The sequence below is a fragment of the Glycine max genome, chromosome 6 (assembly GCF_000004515.6).
Source record: "Glycine max cultivar Williams 82 chromosome 6, Glycine_max_v4.0, whole genome shotgun sequence".
In the NCBI taxonomy this organism is placed as follows: domain Eukaryota; kingdom Viridiplantae; phylum Streptophyta; class Magnoliopsida; order Fabales; family Fabaceae; genus Glycine; species Glycine max.
The window spans coordinates 12,471,827-12,482,289 of NC_038242.2; the positions used below are offsets into that span (position 1 = coordinate 12,471,827).

The following is a 10,463-nucleotide window of genomic DNA, read 5'->3' on the forward strand; positions in this document are numbered from 1 at the left end:
TAAATATAATAAATTGTATTTTTTTTTAATTTCTTACAGCTATATTCTGAGAGATAATATACTATCACACTTTAAATGTAAACACATTTTTGTATTAAAAATTTAAGCTTTAATTTATCATATTATGAAAACCTAATAGTTTTTTACTTGACTCTTCTCTTATTATTAATATAGGAATGACAATATTTTTTATGTTATAGGTACAATTTAAAAAAGGATATAATAATTTTTATTATCGTCTCCCATATCTAAAGTAACAGTCGAATCCAAAATAAGTGAAAAGTCTCTCGATAAAAAAGTAATTATGAGAGTTTAATATTTACATTTATCTTGCATTAGAAGTAAGAATTAATGAGGGCTAGAGTTTATGAACCATTAACTAATATGAGAGTGTCTTGTTAGTTGTTTCATGTGGTCAACTACTCAAAATTATAATCTATAATTAAATAATAATAAAAAGAACTCTATACAAAGGGAGTACTAGTAGAATATCTATTGGTATTTTATTTACTAGTAATATTATTATTATTTTCCGGACCAGTGACCATTATTTAATTTTACCAACACAAGTAAAATGGTTTCTGGCTGGCGGGCGTTCCAGTTGGAACGTGTGAAACTGTAAACCACAAAAAAAAAAAACACGAGTGCACAATCACCAATGCGGATTCTTTTATGTTTCTATTTTAGTTTTGCGGGAATTTAACCTCGTAAGACGTAAGAAAGAGTGACACGTAGGAGGGAGTGTGGGCCCCAGTTTTCTCTTTCTAAGAAATCGCCACGTCAATTATCCATCCAACCACCGTCTGCCGTCCCCTCCAAACCCCTCTCTCATCCTTAGCTGTTTCTTTTTTCTTTTGTATCCTTCGTCGTATCTTCCCTCTTCCAACTGAACAAAACCTAACAACTCTCACCTTCTTCTTTGAATTGAACCACTCTTTCTTTCTGCTTTGTCCAATAACTCAGAACATGCCCACTTGGTGGGGTAAAAAGTCCAGCAAGAGCAAGGACCAACAACCGCAAGAAGACCACCACCACCCCCCTCATGGCGGAGGAGGAGGCGCCGCCACCAGTGTCCTTAACTTCAATTTCAACAAGCTCAACAAGCCCAGGCCCGACAGGCCCTCCAAGAGCTTCGACGACGTCGTCAGAAACTCCCCTCGCTGCAGCCGCGATTTCAGTTCCTCCGCCGCCGCCGCCGTCGACCAAGGCCTCCCCTTGCCTCGCCCCTCTGTCTCCTCCACGCAAAGCTTCGGCATCGAGCAAGGCCTTGTTTTCGGATCTGGCTCTGTTTCCGGCTCCAGCGTCAGCTCCAGCGGCTCCTACGATGATCACCCTACCTGTCACTCTCAGATTAATGCCTCCAGGTTTCTCATTTATTACTTTAAACATCGATTAACATAACATTCAACTCAATTCGATTGGATTGAATTGGATTTGATTCGTTTAATTTACCCTATTTTTTAAATTTAAATTAGGTTCTCCGGTTATTAGCTTAATCATTGATCAGATAAAGTGACTTCTACTCTGGTTCCTGAGACTCTCTCTCTCTCTCTCTCTCTCTCTATGTCTATTGGAACATCATTGCATACTTTACTTGATTTATGGGTTTCCCCTTTAAGTTTTGCTCAGTCTTGCAAATCAGAATTTCTAACTGCCTCTTGTTACTAGCTTTTTTCAACACGATTGAATTGTACACTATTTTCGTACACTGCTGTAACTTTTCTTGCCTTCAACTTTCCTTTTCCTTTCCTTTATTAGTAAGGCCTTTCTTCTCGATCTCTCTCTCTTGCCCTCTGTCTGCTCACGCCTAAATGCGATTTTCTTCTGGAATTTTTTCCTCACTCTCTTCAGTTACGTGATTGTTTCTGTTGATTGAATATTGATTTATAATTTGTGCCTTTTGAGGACTCTTCTTCTAGTATAATTGGGGATTTGGTCCATTTTGAATTATCCATTCTGCTTGCAGCTCTAGATTTCTGGTATGGATTTATTTGGGGGAAACAAAGATCTAAATCTAGATGGACAAATTTGGTAAGACTAGGTTATTTTCCTTCTTATCTGTAGGAATTTGACTACCTGCTATCCATCCACCCCTTCCAAATATCGATTTATTTAGATGAAATTTAAGCAAAAATATATTTATCTTATTGTTTTTCTATAAATAAACTGTTGTAATTATAAAATATGGGAGGTCGTAAGTTATTATCTACATTCATTTTAGCATGGGTAGTGCTAGAAATAGAATAAGGAACAGAGACTACATGGACTGTTTAATTTGTTTCTCCAATCTGCTGCTGAACTAATTGATGCTGTTTTGTTTATGCTAGAGGGCAAGGTGACACGAAGTTCTATGCGAGGTCTAAAAGCCCGGGTCCTGGGTCAAGAGGGCCCACCAGCCCAACATCACCTCTTCATCCGAAGTTGCATGTTTTGAGTCTTGACTCCCCTACAGGCAGGCAAGAAGGTGAATGTCATCCATTGCCTCTTCCGCCAGGTTCTCCTACCAGTCCTTCTTCTTCTCTTCCCAGCACAAGAGCAAATGGAATGACGGAACACACTACCGGTAACCTTTCGAAGTGGAAGAAAGGAAAGCTTCTTGGTCGGGGAACATTTGGGCATGTTTACCTGGGATTCAATAGGTATTTGGGTTCTTTTCTTATTTTCTAGTGAAGGAAATTTACTTTGAATTTTATTTTGGGTTAGGCAGCAACAACTTTATATCATGTATAATTTTTACTCCCTGAATTAAAGACAGAACTTGTGGTTTTTGCTATCAGTAGTGGTTGTAATGTATAAGCAAATCTTTAGGTTACAAAGGAAATATTACAGTGCTACTTGTTATTGGCAATAGAAAAAAACTAGCTTTGAAGTACAGCTATGTTTACAGAATGGTATCATCAGCCTTCTTTCAGAATCTGCACTCTGTCCAAATGCCAATGCTATGGACAAGTTTGAAACTATATGTATTCTTCTTCCTATGTTTGTTCTACATCTCTAAAACGCTTGTATTGCAACTTTGACAGTGATAGTGGACAATTGTGCGCAATAAAAGAAGTCAGGGTTGTCTGTGATGACCAATCATCAAAAGAGTGCCTCAAACAACTTAATCAGGTAATTCTATTATTTTTAAAGATTTATGCATGTTGCCTTAAGCCTTCAATACTGTTGCATTGGATTTCTCTGATCATCATTTAATCTGTACCATGTTCTTCATTTGTTTGCAGGAGATCCATTTGCTCAGTCAGCTTTCACATCCAAACATTGTTCAATACTATGGGAGTGATTTGGTATGGCTAAAATATTCCAAGTTCTGAATCCATTATGCCATTTATATACAAAAAAAAAAAAAATTGTTGAATGAGATTCATTATTTCATTTATAAATATATATGTGCCATGTTTGCAGGGAGAAGAAACACTTTCCGTTTATTTGGAATATGTCTCTGGTGGTTCTATTCATAAATTACTTCAGGAATATGGGGCCTTCAAGGAGCCTGTTATTCAAAATTATACCAGGCAGATTGTCTCTGGACTTTCCTATCTTCATGGGAGAAATACAGTACATAGGTAATTTAAATGGCTACTCAAGATTTATTTATGTTAAATGCAAGCATCTTGACTCTTTATTATAGTATTGATAAGTTTTTATTTTCACAGGGATATCAAAGGGGCTAACATACTAGTTGATCCTAATGGTGAAATCAAGCTGGCAGACTTTGGAATGGCTAAACATGTAAGTTTATTATATGTATGCTTTTAGAGAATGAATTGCTTTTGCTCACTTGAAAAGTTGTTGCTTCTGGTAAAATAAATTAGCCAATACAGAAGTTGTAAAATTTATGGAGAGTGGATATTAAAAGTGTTTCTTTTGTCCCAGCTTAAAATTTGCTGTTCTATTCATATCTGAACACCTAGTGGCAGACATTCCCTTTTACACTCTTTAATGCACATGATTTCTCTCTCACAATTGTGCACACCCACATAGAGAATGAGAGCTAGAACGGATCTGGCTTTCACCGAACTTTCTGATCTCTGTTCTGTCTTTTATAAATGGCATATGCATATATGAAAGGGACCCTTGTGAAATGGACTAGAGTTGTACTTGTAGGAAAAATAGTAGGGGAACAAAGTTTCAAAATGTATAATTTTCGGTTTTGGTTGGTTTCTGATTTGTGATGGAGATCATCTCTGAATTATGATTTTTCTGAAACAGATAAATTCTTCTTCCTCCATGCTTTCTTTCAAAGGGAGTCCATACTGGATGGCACCCGAGGTAAAGTATTTTTTCCTTTCTTTTTCACATCTTGTAATTACTTTTGAACAAGAACATCCTTATCTCTTCCACTGTAAGTTTTAATGTATCCCGACGTTTGCTTTCTTAGGTTGTAATGAATACAAATGGCTATAGTCTTCCTGTTGATATATGGAGTTTGGGATGCACAATTCTTGAAATGGCAACATCAAAGCCTCCTTGGAATCAGTATGAAGGGGTATGATTTTGGATATTTAGAACTAGCATGTATTTGCATATTTGCTAGGAGCCTATTTGAAGAGTATGAAGGACCAACATTGTTTTTTCAATGCCTGTATTCACCAGGTAGCTGCAATATTTAAAATTGGTAACAGCAGAGATATGCCTGAAATTCCGGATCACCTCTCAAGTGAGGCAAAGAATTTCATTCAGCTATGCTTACAAAGAGATCCATCAGCCCGCCCAACAGCCCAGAAGTTAATAGAGCATCCCTTTATTCGAGATCAGTCAGCAACAAAAGCTACAAATGTCAGAATAACCAGGGATGCTTTCCCCTACATGTTTGATGGAAGTCGGACGCCTCCGGTATAGTCCTCAATGCTTATTTATTTTCTTTTTGAAATTATGTTCCTTTCGCCTCTTACATTCTAGTTCCTACATATTTTGATGTAATCAGTATAAAGAGGGTTCCATTCTCATATGAATAACAGGATGCAATTGTCTTGATATTTGTCTGATTTCATCATTTGTGGTTATCCAATACTGGATCAACACGGGATTGTCATCTATGTAGAGGTGCTATAATACCATGTCAGGATTTTATCTCAGGGTTTGTTTAGGTTTTTTTGTGCTCTATGTATCTTGTAGCTCAACTTTATATGTTTAGTATTGTCAAGTTTAAAATAATAGATTGTAAATATGTAATAACTTCATGGATGAATTGTTTCTGCAAATCACCGGGTGCAATTGACAGTGAAGTATGCTTTGTTGTTTGGTTGTGTCTATAGAGTTAGGTGTTAAACACTGATACAGTGTTGCAATCAGGAAAGGAAGAAAAAAAAGATGATTGTCTGTCATGTGTGTTTTGGTGGTTATGGTTGTCTATATTATTATTAGGCTACTTGCATTTCGTTTGGAATATGGTTGTCTAGATCATTGTTGCAATGCATACAAATGTACTGGTGAAGTTTATATGTCACAAATGCGAGAGAAATTGAAATTGGAGAACAGATTAACTGGGTGATCATAGCATAGTTTGGGGTGACAACTGATAACAGAACTATATATATTGCTTTTCTTTTTTTGGATAAAAGTGGATTTTATAATTTTGTAGAGGACATAATGCTGCCAAAGAATCCTAGAATACAACAAAATTACAAAACTTAAACAGAAAGTATTGGTTCATTTGAAGTCATGGTTCTAATGCACAAACCCCATACACTGCATGTTGTCATTTTGAAGTTGCAAAATATCTGGAAATCAATTTATATGGCAAGTGTTGGGTTGGAGCTAACTTTCTCTTTGTTTGGATCACTTTACAGCCAGTTTTAGATCATTCCAATAGAACAAGTTTAACTTCATTCGATGGAGATTATGCAACAAAGCCAATTCCCGTAACTTCACGTACAGTAAGGAGCCCAAGGTAAAATATCTGACCTTCTCTTATTAAGGCATGGTTATGTATCTCTATGTATACGCTGAATCATTTTTATGCTACCTGGACTGACTTGCTATTGTAACTTGCTTTTTCAGAGATAACACAAGAATGATCACATCTTTACCAGTATCTCCCTGTTCAAGTCCTTTGCGACAGTATGGGCCAGCACACAAGAGCTGTTTCCTTTCTCCTCCTCACCCAACTTACACTTTGATGGGGCAAAATACCCTCCCCTCATATCCAGTGAGATCAAATGCCACATTCACTCTTGACCCTTTTCATGAAACTGCTTTCTACAAAGCCCACACACCCGGTGGATCCCCAAGAAGACTCATTTGAGTTGCCGATTGTATATACCTCAAAAACCTTTTGGTTTCCCTGGCATGCCTTGTGGTCTGTGGTTGAACTTCAATCTGCACTCTTACGAGTACAAACTCTATCTAAAGGATTCTGGTCGATTCTTTATGCATGAGAAACTAGACCACGTGAGGTACAAGTGAGGTGTAGGAGCTCTCGATGCAGGCATTGGACTGGGGACACCGTGCTGTTTGTAACAACAATTTATTGATTACTGTAAATCCATGGTGTTTACTGTCTGTAGTAACGTTTATGTTGTATATTGTTAGTTCATGGCAGGAGAAAAAAAGAGAGTAATTTTTCATATATACTCTTTCTCTTTTTTTAAATTATGTATCCTTACTTGAGAAATGATACGTCATACGTGTATGGTGTGGAACTTGGTTCCAAACCATATCCAGAATGATGGGCTTCAAAGTTTAAAGAGCCAGAGTCTTGAATGTCCAAAATATTAGTTGGAAGCAATTTTATTATTACGCATTATGCTCGGATTATTTCTTGCTATGAGTTTTGATAATTTATATTCAATTTTACTGCTACTACATATACTGTGATGCAATTGGTGTTGAAGTAATGGAAAATGATTCTTGAAGCTCATTCAAAACAGTTTAGATCCTTCTATTTGTAGAGGAAATAAGCGTAATTTTTTTGGCATAAACTTTTAATTACAATATAAACTATTTATTATAAATTAAAAATATATATTCGTTATAAATTTAATTAGTAAAATTTAACATTCATTCTGTACTTTGGAGGAGAGAGAAAATACTGTTATATTATATTTATATTTTTTTGGTACAGGCTTTTCAGGTTGATTGACGAGCTATTAAATTCAATTTTGAATTAATTTACGATTTATTTATGTTACTTGGCAAAATTCATTTTAAATATTCAGGGTGAAGATTCCGCGGGAAGCCTCCCGATATGGAACAAAGCCCTCTTCTTGCTCCGAAATCACGTTTAGGTAAAGAGTGAGAGAAGAGAAGATGCCGATCGAAATGCCCAAGGGATTGCCCTTCTCGGTGGACACATGGACTCCTTCGTCGTCCAAGAGGCACTGTTTCCTCACGCACGCTCACAAAGACCATTCCTCTTCCATCACTTCCCACTCTTCATACCCAATTTACTCTACCAATCTCACCAAAACCATTCTCCTTCAACAATATCCACAGCTAGATGCTTCCTTGTTTCTCAACATAGAGCTTGGTCAATCCTTGGTCATCCATGACCCCGCCGCCGCCCCATTCACCGTCTCCGCTTTTGACGCCAATCACTGCCCCGGTACTATTCACTTCGATTCATTCCCTAATTTGTATTTTGATTCAACTATGTATGTGCGCGTTTGGATTCACCTTGAGTCATTCATAATCATGCTGAGATTCCAGCTAATATAATTTTAGATGAATGTTCACATGTTTGGTTTCACAACGAAGAATTAATTCCAGGTCCAAAATTGATTTTGAATTGAGGTAACTTTATATAACTTTTGCATTGGTTAAATTTTTTTATAGCAATTTTACTGCTAACTTGCTTTCAGAATAAAAACTTCCAAGCATGAATCACATCATGTCCTCAAAATTAATTTTGCAAATGCTTATCCAAACATACCCTTCATTATGCTTGAATTCTGTCCTGGAGAAGGTGCATCATGATTATCATCATTGCAGTCATTGTCATTTTTATGTGTTTGATGGGATTTATTAATGAGGACAGAGATTCATTTAGTTTCTTATGTTTGGAATGCACTGTCCAGGGGCGGTGATGTTCTTGTTTGAAGGCAAATTTGGTAATATTCTGCACACGGGAGATTGCAGGCTCACTCCTGAGTGTTTGCTCAACTTACCTGACAAGTATGTTGGGAGGAAAGGGAAAGAGCCTCGCTGCCCTCTTGATTGTGTTTTCTTAGACTGCACTTTTGGCAATTTCTCTCAGGGGATGCCTAGCAAACATTCTGCTATTCAACAGGTACCTTTTCACTCTACCTGAAAGGCTAAAACCCTTCATTTTTTGTTATCTAGAATGAAATGTATGTTTTAGATGACCATCTTGATTGTAGTAAGTTGCTTGTATTGTATTGTCTGTTGAGATAAACTGGTTAATTGTATTTGTAAAGCATAAACCAAACTCAATCCTCAATCAAGAAATAGTTATAAGTAGCAGAACTTGTTGAGAAATGCGGTTTGATTACTATTCTTTTGGGAACTCAACAACATTGCATTTGTATTTTAAGAATATGATATTTTGTTGTTGAGTATCTGGAACAACTCACGGGTTCATTGTCTGCGAATGGGCATTTTGTGCATGTAACAGTTTGATAACAATATCATTTAGTTCCTAGCTTCATAATTTCATTATGAATAACAATAGTTCGGTCTCAAAGTTCAGCTTATGGAAATACAAAACAGGTTATTAATTGTATATGGAAGCATCCTGATGCACAGACAGTGTATCTAACCTGCAACATGCTCGGTCAGGAAGAGATCCTTGTTAATGTGTCCGAAACATTTGGGGCCAAGATATACGTTGATAAAGCCAAGTATTCAGAATGTTTTGAGAATCTAGCACTTACTGTGCCTGAAATCCTCTGCGAAGATCCAGCTTCTCGTTTCCACTTGTTTGATGGATCTCGAAATCTATATGAAAGAGCTAAAGCAAAGCAGGTTGAGGCCAAAGAAACTCTCCAACCCGAGCCTCTCATTGTGCGCCCTTCTGCACAGTGGTATGCTTGTGAAGAAAAGTTCTCAGATATTGATAACACTAGAAAGAAGAGGATGGACGAAGCAGTTAAGGATCAGTTTGGTGTCTGGCATGTTTGTTACTCAATGCACTCATCCAAGGAAGAATTGGAATGGACACTTCAACTTCTTGCACCTAGGTGGGTTGTTTCAACAACCCCCAGCTGCAGGGCTATGAAACTGGATTATGTAAAGAAACACTTATTTAACTCTAAAGGAGCTCTCAACAACTCTATGTGGAAGCTTCTGGATATGACTCCGGAAACTTCTGATCATGTTGATACGTCAGAAAAATCTGTGAGCTGTAATCTTGTTCTTGAAGAAACCCCTCAGCCTTGTGCACAATCTAATGTGCTAACTAAATCACCTGTCAAACAGTTCACTGAGGCTAAAACACTAAAAGCACTGCTTCTTCATGACAAAAGCTTGCCTATCACGTTATTTGGAAGAGCAAGGTTCACTCTCCAAGATAGTGGCTTTTCACGAGTAGGATGTAACACATTGCCCGTTAATGTCCTTACCCAAACAGTTTCAAACGATGCACGACAAGAATTCTTGAAAGATGCTGAGGATGCTGAAGTGAAGGAGAGGTCACCAGAAAAAAAGAATGATTTACATCAAGTGGAGAAGAATCAGCAAACTGAGGTTCAGGAGGACACAAGAGTTCATAAGGGTGCCTCTTATCTAAATATCGGATCTTCAGGCTTGAGTGGAACTGTGAGAAAGTTGTACGGGTCAATGAATGTTCCTGTGCCTCAACCTCTTCCCTCCTTAAGGGATCTTATAAATTCCAGAAAACGTGTCAAGAGGGGAATTAAATATTAATCTTGCTTTTATTCAGTTATCTTCCATTTATCATGCTTGGAGATGTTCATGCACATATGATTCTTAAGATTTTACAAGAATTTTGCCTTGCTCTTTCCCGAACCACCATCTATGTCACGAGTGCTTGACAAGAAGCAGGAAGGTGGAAGGGAATAATCTGCAGGATTGTGCAAGTGTTGTCAAATCTGTTTCAATACTGTTATAGTTATTCTCTTTGAATAAGAGACGCTTCACTGTCATTATGGCAATTCAAACATTATTTTTAAAGTTTTAGCTGACAAGGAGCAGCAGAAGTCAGCAGAACTCAGTATATAGTGAAGAGATTCATTCAACTTTTCTGACATGGACATACATTCTATTGCCGCAACCAATAAAACATTCTGTTTCACTGATTCATTTTTCATGACGATGTGTAATTGCATATTGATTCTCATATCTCATCAACTTTCAGATGATTGCTCTGGCTGTGTACCAAAGGTTTAATCTTAGGAGCTGTTTACTTTAAGAAAACATGTTCTGCTTTTACTTTTAACTGTAAAAATGCTCCATTATTTTCATTTTGTGTCATATTTTCAAGTTTAAAGTATGTTTACCTTTGTTTTCATTTTCTGTTTTCATGGTTTCTTATACAAGCTCTT

At 37.1% G+C, this 10,463-nt stretch overlaps 2 protein-coding genes across 2 annotated transcripts; both read left to right on the forward strand.

Moving 5' to 3' along the window:
- Positions 1-799: 799 nt before the first annotated feature.
- LOC100813122 (mitogen-activated protein kinase kinase kinase 3) lies at positions 800-6,689 on the forward strand. The gene is made up of 11 exons (XM_003526815.4): positions 800-1,364; positions 2,328-2,639; positions 3,024-3,111; positions 3,225-3,287; positions 3,406-3,566; positions 3,657-3,732; positions 4,213-4,272; positions 4,382-4,489; positions 4,597-4,836; positions 5,793-5,893; positions 6,004-6,689. The coding sequence occupies exons 1-11, from the start codon at positions 967-969 to the stop codon at positions 6,245-6,247; spliced, it is 1,851 nt and encodes a 616-aa protein (XP_003526863.1). The 5' UTR covers positions 800-966; the 3' UTR covers positions 6,248-6,689.
- Positions 6,690-7,142: 453 nt separating this feature from the next.
- Positions 7,143-10,380, forward strand: LOC100807948 (5' exonuclease Apollo). Its single transcript, XM_003528000.5, has 3 exons — positions 7,143-7,546; positions 8,019-8,230; positions 8,671-10,380. Exons 1-3 carry the CDS (start codon positions 7,252-7,254, stop codon positions 9,823-9,825), a joined length of 1,662 nt encoding a protein of 553 aa, XP_003528048.1. The 5' UTR covers positions 7,143-7,251; the 3' UTR covers positions 9,826-10,380.
- Positions 10,381-10,463: the final 83 nt, after the last annotated feature.